The sequence below is a fragment of the Zalophus californianus genome, chromosome 5 (assembly GCF_009762305.2).
Source record: "Zalophus californianus isolate mZalCal1 chromosome 5, mZalCal1.pri.v2, whole genome shotgun sequence".
Lineage (NCBI taxonomy): Eukaryota > Metazoa > Chordata > Mammalia > Carnivora > Otariidae > Zalophus > Zalophus californianus.
The window spans coordinates 34,251,180-34,269,055 of NC_045599.1; the positions used below are offsets into that span (position 1 = coordinate 34,251,180).

The following is a 17,876-nucleotide window of genomic DNA, read 5'->3' on the forward strand; positions in this document are numbered from 1 at the left end:
AGGGTCCTGGGATCGAGCCCCGCATCAGGCTCTCTGCTCCGCGGGAAGCCTGCTTCTCCCTCTCCCACTCTCCCTGCTTGTGTTCCCTCTCTCGCTGTGTCTCTCTCTGTCAAATAAATAAATAAAATCTTAAAAAAAAAAAAAAAGAAAAAAGAGAGTATTCCCAGGAAAGCAAAAGGTACAAAAAATACCAACTTGGTTTATTGGATAAAAACAGTGATAAAATGGACACAAAGCCAAAAGTTAGAACAGGACATTTTCACATCCTCCCCGGACTCAAAACCGTACTTCCCATCATCGGGGGTTAAGGTGTTAGGGAGCCAGAGCCCCCCAAAATCCCTCACTCTTCACCTGCACTGGAAACAAGGCCTGTACTAGGAGAACCCAGGAAAGGAGAAAGTCAGAGGCAAAGTCAGCCCTGTCTACACCTTCATCCCTAAAAGTCTCTGGGTTGGAGGGAAGCAGGGAAGGAGTAAGGGGGCCAAAGTGGCTGGGACCGGCCTCTAGGGCCCACTGCCCAAGATGTCCTAGAGGAAGTTATCCTTGCCCCCGTTCAATCCCTAATAAGTACCATTGTCAGGCCTTGGGAAGAAGAGGAAAGGGGATAGTTGGTTCAAAAACCAGATGTGGTCTCCAAACCTTCTTCCAGCATTGGTAAAAGCCCGGAAAGTGACCGTCCAGGCCTTGGAGCGCCACATCTTTTCCCTCCTGCCCAAACAAGAGGTAAAAAGGAATTCCTTGGGACAGAGCAAGCCCAGCTGCTCTTAAATCTCCACGTCGCTTTCCTTGTCATTGTCATGGTCTCCATCATAGAACTCGTTGGGTGCCTCTGGCCTGCAAAGCAACGGAGACAAATCAGGGTCCTATTCTCCAAGTTCTCATTTTCTCCCACACAGCTACCCTCTCTGGAACCACTTTTTAGGCCCCTTTTGTCGAGGAACCACTCCTCTCCTGTTGGAAGATACTGGTTGCTATCCATCCCATCCACTCATGCAGTCAGTAAACATTTATGGAAAGACACTCTGTGCCAGCCACCATCACAAGCCACAGCGATACGGCAGAGAGTAAGCTGGATAAAATTTCTGCCTTTCCTCAAAAAACTTACCGAATAAACAAGACTGACAACAACTAACAAAATAAATAAATAAAGATGGTAATTTCCCATGGTGGCAAGGGCTCTGACAAAATGAAATGAAGGGATGTGACCGAGAGTGAAGGGAGGAAAAGGGTAAATTTCAGGCAGAATTATTAGAGACAGCTGTTTTAGGAAGGTAAGACTTCAAGTCTGAGACGGAGCTGGCCAGGCAGAGATCTCAGGAAGCCCATTCTGAGCTGCAAGAAAGCTAAGTACAGAGTTGGAGGGAGTCTGACGTATTCCAGTAAGAGCACAGAGGCCAGGATGGCAGGAAGCGGTGTGCGGGGAGGGGAGTAGTTACAGATGAGACCATGGACATAGGGAAGCACCAGCATGTCTTTTAAAGCCATGGTCAGAGAAAGGAGTTTTGTTCCAAGAGCAATGGAAAGGGAGAGTTGTAAGTGGGGGAGCGAGTGAAGGGATGTGAAAGCAACACAGAGCCCAGTAAGTACTCAATACTGATTTCTTTCTTTTTGGAAAACTCTTCTCTGGGAGAACACAAACAACTGAAAACTGAATTACCTTGCCCACAGCTAATAACGAAGAAAGAAGGGAGAAAGTGATCAAAGAGAAGCTGGGAAACAAAGTCAGGAAAGGTCCTATCTGCCTGGTAAGCAATGTCTCAGTTACCTCTGAGTACCTCAGGTGTGGAGGTGTGGAGTCAGAGACTCAGGTTTGATTCCCAGCCCTGGTATTTAACTAGCCGTAGGACCTCTGGCAAGTTACTTAACCTCTCTGAGCCTTAGATTCCTCCTCTGGTAATTTAAGGTTAACAGCCACCTCTCAGGATTGTCTGATGACAGCAGAATGACGACATGATGATATGTACGTTTTAATATAATGCATTTACTATTGAGTCTGGTTCTTAGCAAACCCACAAAAAGTCATAACTCCTATTATTACTACTCTGCAAGTGATATGCAAGTTGGAGCTATAGGCATCAAAGAACAGGAACTTGGTAGGTGGTCTGACAGTGAGGGAGGGTTCAAGGCAGGAGGAGGCCTGAGCTGCTGCTGGCTATTGAGAGGGCGTGGTACTGTACAGACACCAGGCCCAGATACCAGCCTAGAACCAGAGATGAAAAAGCCAAACTTTGCCAAAAGGAGTAATTGAAAACAGGTTTTTAAAAAAAATCTATTTCTAGGGGCGCTTGGGTGGCTCGGTTGTTAGGCGTCTGCCTTCGGCTCGAGTCATGATCCCAGGGTCCTGGGATCGAGCCCCGCATCGGGTTCCCTGCTCAGCGGGAAGCCTGTTTCTCCCTCTCCCACTCCCCCTGCTTGTGTTACCTCTCTTGCTGTGTATCTCTCTGTCAAATAAATAAATAAAATCTTTAAATAAATAAATAAATAAAAATTTAAAAAATCAATTTCTAGAAGTCAAGCTTCAGAGACCTGAAGAAGTTGACAAGGAGGTGAGATGTTAAAAAGGAATCCTTAGGCCAGATGTTCAGATACTTCCTCAATAAGGAGGTGTTCATGGAGGAGAAGGAATGGACTGGTCCCAAAGGTCCAAGTAGTAAAGCTCAGGTCTAAAGGAGAGATGTGGAAGCTGACCTCTGTATTAATTAATACAGAGAAGCAGAGTCTGGAAGGGTCTGAGAAGGTCATGTGACTCTGCAGCAGAGTCAGCTCAAACCTCTAACACTGCATGGGAGGTGCAAGTGTCCAGCTGTGGTTATCCCTCAGCCATGTACGGATATCTGTTCTCCATTAAGTACATCTGTTTCTCCACTTCTGTGTTCTGTTGTCTTTCCCCTTCATGTTTCAGAAAAGCCTATTCTGGGATTAAAAAAAAAAAAACAACAACACCTCTATCCTAACCTCTTTTTTTCCTAATTCAATGCATCTGTAAATATTTTAGTATGTATCTCAGAAAAATAAAGATTTAAAAAAAATAACCACAATGTAATTATTGTATCTGAAAAAATGAACAGAGGAAAGACATCAAAGGCCTTAGAGGGCAGTATGTGAGCAGTGGCCTGTCTAGCTCTGAACCTGGAAGGAGTAAAATGCCCAAAAGATTATAAACTGTTACAGATTGTTTGGAAGGCAATTTGGCAGCAGATACAAACAATTTTAGTGCACACAGCCTTTCACCTAAGCAGAAACAATTCTGGGAATATGTGCATCTATGGAAGGGGTTTCAGGGCCACATTCTTTGTAATGGTGAAAAAATGGTAAATAATATAAATGCCATCAATGGTACTTGGTTAATATTATACAGCTGATAAAATAATGAAGCAGATCTATATATAATGACATAGAAAAATACAGTGTTAAAAAAAAAAAAAAGAACCCGTTGTAAATTGTAGAGCAACCTATACAGAATGGTCCAACTTGCATTTAAAAAAAAAAGATGCACAAACTCTAAGAATGAGTGTGTATGTGCATTTGTGTTCCTACGTGCATGCTAACAGTATACTTAAAACCGATTAAAAAAATCTATTTGAAAAGATATAAATCAAACCATTAATAGTGGTTACTTTGTGGAACTGGTCAGGGATTGTGTGAATGCAAGCTTAACATATTTTGGTGCTGTTTAAAATGTTGACAATAAATATATTACTTATTTATGGCGCACACACACACACAGAAAGAGTGGGGATTACAAGAGACCAAGGAGTAGGCATACTAAAGCAAGTAAGCCAGGGTCGATTAAGCTAATGCCTTCCAATTTACTTTTTTCCCTCCTCACTTCCCCGACAAGCCTGCTGGAAGCCCCTGCTCTCAAGTCGCTGCCCCAGACCTGCTATAGTTCTCCTCAGGACCCCTCTCCTCTGCATCAGCTTCATCAGTTCTGTCATAGGTCAGGAGGTCTGCGGGCACATCATGAATCTGGACGCTGGGTGCATGGTTCAGCATCTTCAGGTTTTCAAAGATTGTCTGGCGGATCTGGTCCAAATACTGGTTGGGGATTTGGAACAGAGAGCGAGTGATTCCCAGAGCATCCACCCGTCTAGCTGCCTTCCACCCCCACCGTCCTAGTTCTAATTCCCTCACCTGATAACTGGATCCCAACCCGGACTGCCTCTACTTTAACCTGCGCCGCCTCCTAGCTGATAACAGTGATAGTGATAGCTGAGAACTTTTTTCTCTTCTCTGGTTTCTCCAATTTCCCATATCCTGAACCTCTCCTAGGCCCTCCCCACCCTTATGTTCAACATCTCCAAGCTGCTGACCTGGCGTGAGTTCTGATTCTCGATGCGGGTACTGACATCCGGATGGAGCGTGAAGTCCGGGGCAAAGTACTCAAAGTATTCTAAGCAGGGAAAGGGAAATTCGAAGAGAAGACATGGCTCAGACAGAGACAGGCAGGTCCCAAGACTTCCCAATCTATTTCCTTCCCATCCCAAACCCCTGCATAATAGCTGTCTAATCTTTTCCCTGCTCTGAACTCAGCGATTTAGTCTGCAGAGCTCCTGGAGTGTCAAATTTCCCATCTGTAATAAAAAAAAAAAATTTTTTTTAATTTCCATCTGCCTTCAAATCAGGCCATTCTGGGGGCGCCTGGGTGGCTCAGTCCGTTGAGCGTCTGCCTTCAGCTCAGGTCATGATCTCAGGGTCCTGGGATCAAGTCCCACATTGGGCTTCCTGCTCAGTGGGGAGTCTGCTTCTCCCTCTTCCTCTGTCCCTCCTCACCCCCCACCTGTGCTCTCTTTCTCTCTCTCTCAAATAAGTAAATAAAATCTTTAAAAAACAAACAAAAAACAAATCAGGCCATTCTGGGGTCTTCTGAGAATGTCTCCTGCTGTGGGGTAGCAGGGAGTGGTCCTTACCACTATAGGGAAGCTCCTCACTAATGGCTTCTTCTACCAGCAGTGATGTTTCATATGTCCTGAAACCAAACAGCAGAGTGGGCTAGGCTGAGCAAGTGGGCTGAAGGGCTCACCTGGCCATCTCTCAGGGAGCCCCCAGCTCACCAACTCACACTGGACAAGGGGGAGGAGGAAAATCAGGGAGCATGCTCACCAGCAGCGGGCAACATTTCGAACAGTATAGCCACCACCACCTAGCACCAGTAGAGGGATATTGAAGCTCTTGACATATTCGACACATTCCCTGTTAAAAGGAACCAGAGGAATGGCTGGAGGAAATAATCAAAAGCCAAAGTATATGTCTCTAGGTATTGCCTAGAAAGGGCACAAGGGAACTAGAAAAGGTAGTGAAATTCACTGAGTTATACTCTTGAGCTATGTGTACTTTATTGTCTATATGTTGTGTCTCAGTAAAAATTGAAACATAAAGGGCATTCCCACCTCTCTCCAGCTCAACACCCACCCTGGCACCTCATCTGCTAATCAACTATTCTCATCAAAGCACCAGCAAGTGCGGTCAGCTCCAGCCTCCACAATATAACTCCAATCACCTACTTCTCATTGGCCACCACCTCCACCTAAGCCCAGGCACCACATCTGCCTCTGGACAACACCAACAGCTTCCTAACTGGCCGTCCCACTCCCACGCCTGTCCCGACGCCCACCCCAAACCTTCCTCCATTCAGCAGACAGAGCAGTCGCTTTAAAACATCAATTGGATCATGTCCCTTCCCTGTTTAAAATCTTCCAGCAGTTTCCCATCATATTTGAAATACAATCCAGACTTCTCACCAGGGTCTAATGGCTCTGCATGACCTCACCATGGCCAACTTCTTAGGCCTCACGTCAAACCATCTCCAGCTTGCTCCCCATGTTGTCGGCTCACCACTTTGACTTCATCTCCTCGCTGGCAACACCAGCTCTTCCCTGTCTCAATGCCTCTGCATGGGCCCTTCTCGCTGCTTGGGAGTGACTCTCTCTCTCCTCTTCCTATGGCCCTTTCCCCAACTACCCCCACTCCATGTACTGAGGCCCAAAGCCACTTGAAAACCTAGGGGCAGAGAAGGAGGGCAGGTCTCACCCATGTCCTCGAATGCTGAGGTTGAAGCAGCCCAAACGATCACAGCCCAGGGAGTCAGCTCCACACTGCAAAAAGCAAAACCCCAGGCAGCTGCAGTGAGATAACTGATCAGAACGTCTCAGATGTCCTTCACTTCCGTTCCCCAACAAACGCAGGGGCTATCCCCCTCCCGGATCTCTTCCCCTAAGCCCAGGCAGAGCCCTCTTGAGGAGGCACTGGCAGTATTACCTGGAGCACAATGCACGTGGGTTGGTAGAAGTCCACCACCTGGTTGATAACCGGCTGGAAAAGGTGCTTGTAACCTGGGAGAGGGCCAAAGATGGGCACCTGGCACCCCAAGGGGATGGGGAGACAGGGAACAAAAGAAAAAAGGGGTTGAGAGAGCATGTAGCCCAGGAAAGGGGGCAACCCCAAGAACCAAATCATTGGTTCTGAACAGCTGGATGGGGTCCCAGACCACTTTGAGTGACTGATGAAAGCTAATGACCCTTTCCCCAGAAAAATGCACATACACATGATATGTTGCATACAATTTCCGGGGGGTTCATGGTCCCTCTGAAGGCCATTCTTCCTTAAGGACACCTGGCCCAACAGTAAACAATACCAGGCAGAAGAGGTTAATTCAAGGAGAGGAAGAAGGGGCCTAGTAAGCAGGGAAATGACCTCAATACTTACTCTGGTCATCAATGCCATCCCGCAAGGGCACATTGAGACAGTAGTAGCGGCCACTCTCTGCTCCAACTTCATACATATCACCTATAGGCAAGTGGAGAGTACGGGTTAGGAGCTATACACAGGGGGCACCCAAATCCAGCTGCTTCAACTTCAATCCATACACTGAGAGCCTCTCACTACATCTATGTACCTCCACCACACATTCCCTAGAGACACTTAGTCTCTTGTGGCTTGCATTCATTCAACAAATAATTTTTGAGGGCCTACTATGAGCCAACCTCTGCACTAGGCATTGGGGATACAGCAATAGACAGAACTAACGAAATGAATGAAATCCCACCAAGCTTATATTCTTGGGCGGTGGGCATGATGAGGGAGACAGTAAACAAAACAAAATTCAAACAGCAGTGAGTGCTCTGAGAGAGGCAAGCACAGTGACATGACAGAGAAACGGGGAAGGAGGGATCACCTTAACTGCGGTGGTCAGGATACACCTCTCTGAGGAGAAGCCACCTGAGCCAAGATCTGAAGGCTGAGCAGGAGGCTATCACAGGAAAGAGCCGAGGGTGTGAAGAGGATGATTATCCCTATTCCCATACCTGTGCCAGGAAAGAAGTAGTTTCCATATTTGTGGAAGGAGACTGTCATCACCCGGTCAGTGAGGTAGAAGGCTTCCTGAACTCCATCACCATGGTGGATGTCAATATCAATGTAGAGCACCCGAGGGTGGTACCTGGGATGAGAGCCAAGCCAGGGTCTGAGGTAGAGTGGAACCCCCACAAGAAAACCCCCAACCCACTCCTCCCAAAACAAGGTTTGGAATTATGAAGAGTCTACTTAAGCCCAAGTCACCTGAAACCTAATACCACCAGTTCCCTACAGGCAACCCTGGGACTCCAGCCTGGAGGCAGGGACAGAAGAGGGATGTGCAGAGAAGACTGAAATGTGAGCAGGCAGCAGGGAGTCCGCAGCAGAGCACGGGAGAGGTAGTCTGAGTAAAGCATTAAGAACTGTGGAGAAGCTAGTGTGGGGGTTGGAGGAACGGGTCAGGGCCAGCACAGTGTGAGATACCTCCTCAGCCACGGGTCTCATAAGTCCCTCCATCTCCTCCCAGGCTACTTACTTGAGCAGCTCCAGGATGCCAATCACAATGTCATTGACATAGCAGAAGCCAGAGGCCTATGGTGAGACAGTGGTCTTACAATGACAGTAACAATTCCTCTACCCAGCTGCCCCCTGGTGTCATCCCACACCTAGACTAAGGCAGTCATTGTCTCGCCCATCACCTCCTCACTCACCTCAAACTTCTTGGCATGGTGCAGACCACCAGCCCAGTTAATGGCAATATCACAGATCTGAAAAACAAACACCCAACTCACAGTCCTCCTTGCTCACCCCCAAAGCTGGAAGCTCAGGGTCAGGGTTAAGGCCTTGAGTTGGAAGGACCCGCAGGAAAGAGAGAACAGGACTCAGGGCCATGGTCACCTTGTTATTCAGCTGGGTTGCTCCTTGCAGAGATGCGCCTGTGTAACGGGAACAGAACTCAAAGAGCCCGGGAAACACTGGGCTACAAGGAAGAGAAGCGAGTCAGAGTCCTTTACCTCTGTCTAGGCCCCTCCTACACCTCTCCCGACTCCAAACCCCTCCAGCCTCCATTCTTCAGAAAACTTCTCCCAGCCCCTAAGTTATCTGCAAATTTATTCAGCAAATATTCTGGACCATGTACCAAGCCCTGTGTAAGGCAATGGATGGGAAGTAAAAAAGCATTTAACTCTGTCAGAGAGTTTGTATCCTGGTTGCGGAGAAAAGTAGGCAGCTTCTAGGTACTTAATCACACATGCCAAAAAGGAAATAATTTGAAAGGGAACATAAACTTTGTTTCTCTTTAAAGATTCTTTTATGCATATCATATTTTAACACAATGTTCAATAACATTCTTTAAGAGTCACACATTTTTGGGGCGCCTGGGTGGCTCGGTCGTTAAGCATCTGCCCTCGGCTCAGGTCATGATCCCAGGGTCCTGGGATCGAGCCCCACATTGGGCTCTCTGCTCCGCGGGAAGCCTGCTTCTCCCTCTCCCACTGCCCCTGCTTGTGTTCCTGCCCTCGCTCTGTGTTAAATAAATAAAATCTTTAAAAAAACAAACAAACAAAAAAACACCTACAAATGATCATGAGATTGGGTAAGCTGTTTATAGTTTCTGTGCCTAAGTGTCCTCATCTGTGAAAAGGAGGCAGTAAAGAGACCCTGATTCACAGAGATTGATGAGATTAAATGACCTAATGCCTGTGAAGCATTTAAAATAGTACCTGACACAGAGTAGGGATTAAGTATTATAGATTATTAGTAACAGTAGTAGGTTAGGATCATTGCTTTGAAACCCAAAAATAAATACCAGAAAAAATAGCTAAAGGAGCTGAAAGTTGCTGCCTCTGGGGAGAGGGATTTGAGTGGGAGGCATAGATATGGGACCGTTGGGTTTTTTTTTTTCCATTAAAAGCCTTGCAGTATAACTGGGCTTTTTATATTAGATTAATTTCAAAACAATCAAAAATTAATTAAAAGGGAAAATCCCCATTCTCCGCTGAAATACACAGATAAGCATGATTGTAGCTTAAGTCTAACAGCACAACTGATGCAGTGCCAAGGGCCGAGTGGTAGTATTCCCTAACTGCACAGAGCAGTTACAGAGCCCCAGTCGGGGCCTGACGGCGGACTCTGCATTCCCACACCTGTAAAGTGAGCTCAGAAACAACAGTAGCAGCAATAACAAAAAACCAAGAAATCTCCCAAGATAGCATGCAACTAAACACCAAATGACTAGGGCAGTGTGTACAGGACAGACCTCTGCGCCTGGTGTGGTCAAGAAAGATTTAGTGGTGTGAAGCTTGAAGGTGGTGTGAAGGCCAGGAAGGTCTTGGAGAGGTTGAATGAGGAACAAAGGGCATTCCAGGAAGGTATCCTGTGCAAGCAGGGGTTTAGGGATAAGCCTGGAAAGGTGCTCAATGCCAACCTTCTATCTTCCAGCTCAGAGTGCTTCTATTGGTAGGATCTTCAGGGAAACAGTGTAGTGTTTAAAAACCAGGTTTCTAGATCTGAAACCTGCCACTTCCACTGATTAGTTTTGTAACTCAGGTTAGTTACCTAAATCTCCTCAAATTTTGGTTTCCTTATGCCTAAATTAAGGCAAAGGACTATTACATCTCACTGTTGGTGTGAGATTGAAGTGGGTATACCAGCAAACCTCAGAACAGAGTAAGCACGCAATAAATAGTGCCTGTTGTAGGAAACTCTATAGGACCAATAGCTTGGTTTCTTCAAGAAATAAATTCAAGGTAGAGGGGCGCATGGGTGGCTCAGTTAAATGTCTGCCTTCAGCTCAGGTCATGATTCCAGGGTCCGGGAATCGAGCCCCACATTGGGCACCCTGCTCAGCAGGGAGTCTGCTTCTCCCTCTCCTTCTGCCCCTCCCTCCACTTGTGTTCTCTCTCTCACCCGCTCACTCTGTCTCTCAAAATAAATAAATAAAATCTTAAAAAAAAAAAAAAGGAAGAAATTCAAGGTAGAGAAGGAAACACTATAGACTAAAAACCTTAAGAGATGTATCAGCCAAATACAATGTATGGACCTTGTTTACATCCTAAATACATCAACTGCAAAAAAGAAAAAATTAGGACGCAGTTGGAGAAATTTGAATACTGATTGCAAATATGATGATATTGAGGATTACTGTCAAGTTTTTAGGTGTGATAATGACAATGTTGAGTGTGTGCATGTATGTTTTTAAGAGTATCATTTAGAGACACACAATAAAATATTTACAGTTAAAAAATGTGACATCTGAGATTTGCTTTAAAATAACCTGGGATGCGGGGGCACTTGGGTGGCTCAGTCAGTTAAGAGTTGGACTCCTGATTTTGGCTCAGGTCATGATTTCAGGGTCGTGAGATCCAGCTGGCATCAAGTCCTGTGTCTGCCCACGTCCCTATTGGGCTCTGAGCTGGGCATGGAGCCTGCTTAAGATTCTCTCTCTTCCTCTGCCTACCCCCACCCCGCCCCCGCTCACTTGCTCCCCACCTCTCTCCTAAAAAAAAAAAAAACAACAACACTAATCTGGGATGCAGATGAAGTAAGAATGGCCATTTGCTCTAAGTGTTACAGGTGGTGACAGATATATGGGAATTCACTGTATTATTCTTTCAGAAACATTTGAAATTTTCCTAAAAAAAAGTCTAAAAATAAGTTGAGTAAATGGTAGCTGTTATGATCCCTACATTTTCATGAATATATGAGAGAATGTAAGCAAGAATATTGGTTTATCTTTGTTATCTTCCCTTCCCCACAGGGCCTCTGAATCTTCTTCATATGATAAAGCTCAATGTAAACCTCTCTCAATGTAAATCGCTCTCTTGCTTTTAGAACACTTTGACAATTTCCCTCTACTCTAGGGATAAGAACCCCAAATCAAAATGGGGCTATTTAATTTTTAAAGGCCTTGCCCATCTCTTTAGCCTTGATTCAGATCACTTTCCTTTTCATATTCAGTGAATGACCTTTTTTCTGTTCCTCAAATGAGTGACACACCAACCTCTCGTAAACCCTCAGCATATGTTGTATCTAATTTCCACAACATTCCTGCCCTCACCCCCATCCTCCCAACCACCTTCCACCTAATTATCTCCTACTCTTTCTTCAGATCTCACCTCAATCTCCATTACATCCTCTAGCCTCTACTGACCAGCCCACTCCCAAGATGGGTAATTCTCCTGCATATACACTCAGCCAGCCACCTACCTCTCCTTCACAGGACTTAGCACAACTGCAATATTAAAATTTGTTGTTATGTATCATTGCATTGCCAGCACTTAGCACAGGGCTTGGCCTAGAGCAAATGACCAATACTTGTTGAATAAACAAATGAGTAAATGATGATTCACTGACAAATAGGACCCCCTTCATATGTTCCCACTGCTGCCACCAGACCTCACGCAAGTGTTCTCCTATATGGCTGGCATTAAACATCCCAGCTCTCCCCTCACCAGTCATCGCCCACGTTGAAGGCATTAAGGCTCTTGGTGAAGCCTTGCATATTGGTGGGGCTGACTCTCTGCAAGAAGTCGATGTAGTCCTCAGAATGAAAGCGGCACATGTCATGCTGGGAGGCCTGGTACGGCTTGAAGACCTCGGGATGGAAACATAAGGTGAACCCAGGTGAGATCAGTCCCATTCATCGGCCTGAGACTGCCCACACTGAACCCAGCCGGGTGGACTGTCCAAATTCACACACATCAGCAGTCCCCTCACCCCTCCAATCCTTGTTATTCTATTAAGCAAAGGTCAGTGAAGAAGAGAGGCTCTGATTAGCCAGGTGGGGTACTATGATCAAGTCTCCGAAAGAACAGTGCACTTGCCTACTCCTTCCCACCTCCAGCCCAACCTTTCCCCACCTTCTCAACCTTGAGCCCTGATCCACCTACCCTGTTCCTTGGATCTCCTCTTTTTTTATTCTATCCATACTCATCTCCTCCCCCTGGCTCTGATTCCATCCTCTCTCTTCTATGAATCCTGAATTTTAGAGTTAAATAATACGGGGTATATGACAACCTTCTAATTAAAACCCCGGGGTGCCAAGGTGCTAAGCCAGAGATTTATTATCTTTTGGGGGGTTCACACACTTCTTTAGAAATTGGGCAAGAACAAAAAGCTTCTCTCCCCAGAAAATGCACACAGGTATGTACCAGCAAACAATTTCAAGGGCTTCAGATTCATGCACTAACCTCACCTCAGTCTTTTCTAAAGCTAATTCACTGTCTGTGCCTCAGCACAGTGGACAACATTCATTCATATTGTTGACTAATTCCCCTTGTGACGCATGAGGGCTGAGCTTAACTGTTATAATCGCCTATCACAACTATAAATTCCAAGTTGGGGATTGTCTATCTCCATGTGCATATCTGGGAGATGGAGGATTGAGTAGCAATTAAGTAGAACCCTGTGGGGGGTATTCTAAATTGATAAGGAAATACCAGGACATCTCCTGCTCTCTTCCACACACACATACACATTTGCACACAGGGCTACACAGTCCTCCCTGGAGCTCTAGCTCCGTGGAGGTGGAGAGAGGTGGCAAAGAAAGGGTGAGAACTGCGGTGGGAACACCCACATCCAGATAAAGTGATCCAGCCCCTCTCTCCTGAAGCCACAGCACTGCCCACATCCTAAGATGCTGGGGAGGAAAACACCTTCTCTCGTCAAACCAGCCCCACTCCACCCTAACCACAGGCCAGAGGTTGGTCTACCTGAGGTCAAAGGGTGGCCGACCTAAGGTGAAAAAGTAACTCCCATTAGGCCGGTGGATCCATCCACCTACACTCTGCATATGGCGGGTGTTCCTGGCTCCTTCCATCCACCCTGCCCCCCACCCCAAGTGTGGGTCGCACTTGGTGCATTCAGGGCAGCCCACCTATCCTAGGACCACACAGCTCGCCCGCACCCTCAATACCCAGCAGCGATGGCGAGACTCACGATCATCTTCTTATAGAGACCGTAGTGAAGGACCAAACTATGGGTCAATGCCAAGCGGTGGGGCTTCATAGGGTGCCCTGCCCCTGGGGGTGGGAGAAGAGAGTTCGTCAGTTCCCGACGCCGGAGTTATAGCCCCCGCCTCGAAACCTCCGCGTCCCGAAGCTCCTCGCGTACAACCTTGCTCCCTCACCGTAGTGGAAGTTGCCCACGTCGGGGTCGTAGAAATAGGCCACGGTCTTGGCCATGGTGCCGGCGGCAGCAGGCCCCGCGCCTCCGCCGCCTGCCCGGCCGCCTGCCCCACCCCCGCTCCTACGTGCTGCGTAAGGACGCAGCCTGCCTCTGCGGAACCGGGAAGTCCAGGCCCCGCCTCCCCGACCGCGCCCCCTGCGGAGTTCCGCCCCTCGCTTGGCTTCGCCCTTCTGGGTTCCCGAGCTTCAGCTTCTGGGCTCTGCGGAGGACGGGTAGTATGGTCCTAGGATGCGAGGGTCATTCCTTTCCGGGCGGGGGTCAAATCCTCGGGAATCCGAGATATCTCGTCCAGGCAGCTGCCCCAAATGGGGTGCAGGCGTTGTCACCAGTCTAGGAGACTCCAGAGAACCGCCACGCCGTCCCTCTCGGGTGCGGAAAGCCAGCTTCCCCTGGCCTGCTGGGAAGGTTCCTGGCTATCCACCGGACCGAAGCACTTGAGGGCAGGAGCCGCGCCAAGCATGCGGGATAGACCAGTGGAGAGCACTTTGTTCTGACTGCCTGTCCTCCCCACCCGGACCCAGACTCGGCGCCGCACACTCCCCCGGGGGGGCCGGGGGGGGGGCGGCGCAGTCACGCGCGCCCCACACTTGCGCTCACAAGCGCGCAAGGCTCTCGCTCTCCGCCCTGCACACCTGCGCTCCGCCCCCTGGTCCCGGGCTGGCGACTGGCGAAGGCATTTGGGAACCTAGGGCGTCTGCGGCAGCGCCCCCCACCCCATTTCCTTCCCCTTCCCACAGCCAGAGTTGTACGGAGCCAGCCGCCGCTCCCAACTAAGCCGGCATCCCTCTTCATCCTTCCCTCCCCCTGCCTGCCGCGGCACCGGTATCTGCAGCCGGAGCCCGGAGCCGGTGAGGCGGCGAAGGGGGGAGGGGGAGGAAGCAAGGGATGAGCGCCGGGAGGGCGTCGGGGGCCCTGAGCCGGACTAGGACGTCCCTGGAGCCGGAACCTGAGCCGGAGCCGGAGCCAGAACCAAACCACCGGTACCGAGTGGGCCAGGTGGTGAGGATGGGAGGAACCGAAAGGGGTGGTGTTGTGCGGGCATACAGGCAGGGGAGGGGGTTGCAGAGGCCTGGCTCAGGCCGGCGCGGAGGAGGTGCGGACGCTGACTCAGGCGCGATTCTTGAGCCGGCCGCCTGAGAATTCCGTCCCATCTCGCTCTGCAGTGTCCTTGGGAGGGACGGAAGCGCAGGACAAGCTGGAAAGGGGAACACTCTGGGCGTCGGGGAAGCAGGATCAGGGTCGTGGAAGAGGGCTTGCGCAGCCGCCGTCTGGCACCCCTGCCCCGGACCAGCACCCTTGGCACGGACAGCTCCTTGGTTGGGTAGGGGGTGGGGCCGGACCTCAGAGGCTCGTCGGTTTCGGGTCCTGAGGACCGAATTCCTATCCCTCCCCCAGTCCCTAGCTGCAGCCCCCTAACCCCAGGAGGCTCCCTGGCCCGCGCTCGCCCCCCAGGGCCTCATGTCGGAACCACAGCCAGACCTGGAGCCGCCCCAACATGGGCTATACATGCTCTTCCTGCTTGTGCTGGTCTTCTTCCTCATGGGCCTCGTAGGCTTCATGATCTGCCACGTGCTCAAGAAGAAGGGCTACCGCTGCCGCACGTCGAGGGGCTCAGAGCCTGACGATGCCCAGCTCCAGCCCCGTGAGTGAGGAGCCTAGAACCTGGCTCAGTCACCTTTCTCCCATACCCTTCACCCCACACCTCTTTCTGCCTTCCTGGCCAAGAGGCCACATCCTGACCAAGCCTTCAGGAGGCTTAATGACGCTTTCTTGAGTCAAGTGGGATGACCCCACCCTGAAAGCAAGCCTAGGAAAGACAGCATGGGTGGGAAGGGCCCACTGTTGGTAGTCTTGGGCTCCCACTAACTTTCCCATTTTTTCTGCCCTGACCCCTAAATGCTAACATCCAGCATGATGGCAAATAGACAAAGGGATAGGTCTTGAGCAGTAAGCCACAGAAGCCACCAGGTAATGTCCACCCAAAGCTGACTCATTTCCTGCTTCCTTGCCAACCTCTCATCCTTCAGCTGAGGACGATGACATGAACGAGGACACCGTAGAGAGGATTGTTCGCTGCATCATCCAAAATGAAGGTGGGTGTAGACTGGCCCTTTGCTCTCCCCACCCCCCCACCCTGCCCCCGCTCAACTTTCTCTTGCCCTGACCTCCACCTCCACTGACTCCCTCTTTTCCTTCTCCCCTCAGCCAATGCTGAGGCCTTGAAGGAGATGCTGGGGGACAGTGAAGGAGAAGGGACAGTGCAGCTGTCCAGGTGAGCTGGAAACAAGGGCCAGCATGACTTAGCTTGCCTTGGAGAGTACCCTCTCCTCCAGCACAATCCTTTCCCAATGTCCTCGCATGTCTGGGGGCAGGGGGGAGGCAAAGCTGGCTAGCCTATATGAAGAAAGAAGTTTTATAGAAATCTGAGTCCTTCAAACCATACTTCCCATCTGGATATCATCAAGCCTGACGTTTATCCTTGTGCCATTCCTTTGGGTTAAACATTGCCCTCTTTTTGGCAAACAACCCTGGGAAAAAGAACACATGACGACTAAAATCTCAATACTGTGTTTATTAGATAAATACAAGAATGCTGGGGCCTGGGGAAAGTGGGGCATCTGGGGGTTTAAGAAGCTGAAAGAACAGGAGCAAATGGAAAAGGAAAGGAAATGGTAATGTCACTCCTGCTCCCTTCTTCCCTATTGTCCAGCGTGGATGTTACCTCCAGCCTGCAAGATGGAGCCCCTTCCCATCATCACACAGTGCATCTGGGCTCTGCAGCCCCTTGCATCCACTGCAGCCGCAACAAGAGGCCCCCACTTGTTCGCCAGGGACGCTCGAAGGAAGGAAAGAGCCGCCCCCGGCCTGGAGAGACCACCGTGTTCTCTGTGGGCAGGTGGGGATAGAAAGCCCCAGAAAGAGGGAGTTTGAGGTGGGAGCCCCAGTGATCAGGCGCCTGACTCCAAAGGTGGGCCCCAGCTCTCTTCTCCTAGACTGTGAGCTACAGCAGAAGTCAGGCTGTACAATGTGCCCCATAGTCTGGGGAAGTCTCCCCCCGTCCCCCCAGGCCAGAGGCTAAGTGGCCATGAAACCCAGGATGTTCCTGGTTGAGGGGAAGCCAAGCAGTCTCTAAGTTGTGGTCGTAAGCCCCAGTGTTCCCTCCCTTCCCAGGTTCCGGGTGACACACATTGAGAAGCGCTATGGACTACATGAGCATCGTGATGGCTCTCCCACGGACAGGAGCTGGGGGTCTGGTGGAGGGCAGGACACAGGGGGTAGTCAGGGGTCTGGGGGGGGGCCCAGGGCAGGGATACCTGCCATTGAGAGTGTGCCCCCTGAAAGGCCACAGCCCCTGGGCCTCGCCAGTCCCCCAGTACAGAATGGAGGACTCAGGGATGGCAGCCTAGTCCCTTGTGCACTTGAGGGGAACCCTAGAGCCTCTGCAGAGCCCATGCTAGGGGCTGGAGGGAAGGGCCCAAGCCCAGGACTGGCCAGTCGAGAGGGAACTGGACAGCCAAGCAAACTGGACACCTCAGATCACCAGGTATGAAGGCATGGTCAGGGCTACGGTGGGCTCAGCTCTTATTGCCTCCTACCCTGGGGGTGGGGGAGATGGCACTCTTATGACCCACGTCCTGGTCTCCCATTGTTGACCACTTCTCTCTCACAGGTGTCCCCACCACGGGGAGCAGGGGGTGTGTGAGGTGAGTCTGCTTGGGCCCCAAATCAGATAATCTCATTCTCCCACCCCCTACACTCCCACCCCCTAAGTACACCACCTAAGCCCATTAGCTCGCTGTACTCCCAGGGATGGCCTTTGCTACAAAGTCTTTGGTTTAGTGGTGGGGAGTGGGCATGTGCTCCAGGAGACAGGGAAGGTCCTGCAGCCCCCAGGGAAAAGCTGAGACACATCCTGAATAGGAACCAACACTGTTACCCTTCCTCTCCTCCAAGGCTCCTTCTTCATTGTGCTGTTGGGACTACGAGCTGGCAGGGCCAGGGGGTGGGTGGGCATGAAGGCGCTTCTTTCCACTGGACAGCACTGCCCCCCAGCTGAGGAACCAGCTCTACTTCCATCTGGAGTTGCATGGTTTCAGGCTGGGGGACCGCGGGAGAAATCTCCCCACCTCCATCCCTCAGTCTCTTTCACTTCCCCTGCCTGCCAACAGGCTGCCTGACCCCTTCCCCATCACCTTGCTCCATTTGCTAGAGCGTGGCAGCTGGGAGCAGGCCCCCGCCCTCGGTGGGCCCCTAAAGCAATAGCACCTTAGGCCCCCTGCCCTCTTGGCACAAGAGGCCCAGGCCCTGGCTTGGGCTTAGTGCCCTTTATTCACTGTCAATAAATCCGCTCAGACCATTACAGCTGTTTTGCATACTGGCTCCAGCTCCTTTTGACA

At 50.1% G+C, this 17,876-nt stretch overlaps 2 protein-coding genes across 6 annotated transcripts; one reads left to right on the forward strand and one right to left on the reverse strand.

The window, feature by feature from the left end:
* Positions 1–179: 179 nt before the first annotated feature.
* HDAC3 (histone deacetylase 3) lies at positions 180–13,566 on the reverse strand. Its single transcript, XM_027606375.1, has 15 exons — positions 13,421–13,566; positions 13,231–13,313; positions 11,745–11,887; positions 8,191–8,272; positions 8,004–8,060; positions 7,829–7,884; positions 7,305–7,438; positions 6,706–6,786; positions 6,259–6,332; positions 6,031–6,095; positions 5,104–5,193; positions 4,911–4,969; positions 4,314–4,393; positions 3,881–4,038; positions 180–834 (listed from the first exon to the last, which is right to left on the reverse strand). Exons 1-15 carry the CDS (start codon positions 13,473–13,475, stop codon positions 765–767), a joined length of 1,287 nt encoding a protein of 428 aa, XP_027462176.1. The 5' UTR covers positions 13,476–13,566; the 3' UTR covers positions 180–764.
* A 139-nt stretch (positions 13,567–13,705) lies between these two features.
* RELL2 (RELT like 2) lies at positions 13,706–17,539 on the forward strand. 5 transcript variants are annotated; one of them, XM_027606380.1, is made up of 8 exons: positions 13,706–14,478; positions 14,643–14,778; positions 15,507–15,572; positions 15,685–15,751; positions 16,190–16,375; positions 16,651–17,023; positions 17,150–17,183; positions 17,434–17,539. In XM_027606380.1, exons 1-7 carry the CDS (start codon positions 14,365–14,367, stop codon positions 17,180–17,182), a joined length of 975 nt encoding a protein of 324 aa, XP_027462181.1. In that variant the 5' UTR covers positions 13,706–14,364; the 3' UTR covers position 17,183; positions 17,434–17,539. The 5 variants fall into 5 exon arrangements, with proteins under 5 accessions (XP_027462181.1, XP_027462182.1, XP_027462183.1 ...); XM_027606381.1 differs by having other exon boundaries at positions 13,706–14,459; positions 14,643–15,121; XM_027606382.1 differs by lacking the exon at positions 14,643–14,778 and adding an exon at positions 14,875–15,121 and having other exon boundaries at positions 13,706–14,459.
* Positions 17,540–17,876: the final 337 nt, after the last annotated feature.

Coding starts and splice junctions, on each gene's coding strand:
- HDAC3 (XM_027606375.1), bottom strand. CDS start 13,475: ATGGCCAAGACCGTGGCCTATTTCTACGACCCCGACGTGGGCAACTTC. Junction 6,787..7,304: donor CTACTTCTTTCCTGGCACAG/GTATGGGAATAG, acceptor ACTTGCCTATAG/GTGATATGTATGAAGTTGGA. Junction 5,194..6,030: donor CTCAGCATTCGAGGACATGG/GTGAGACCTGCC, acceptor TCCTTTTAACAG/GGAATGTGTCGAATATGTCA.
- RELL2 (XM_027606380.1), top strand. CDS start 14,365: ATGAGCGCCGGGAGGGCGTCGGGGGCCCTGAGCCGGACTAGGACGTCC. Junction 14,779..15,506: donor GCCCCGGACCAGCACCCTTG/GCACGGACAGCT, acceptor CTCATCCTTCAG/CTGAGGACGATGACATGAAC. Junction 15,752..16,189: donor GGGACAGTGCAGCTGTCCAG/GTGAGCTGGAAA, acceptor CCTATTGTCCAG/CGTGGATGTTACCTCCAGCC.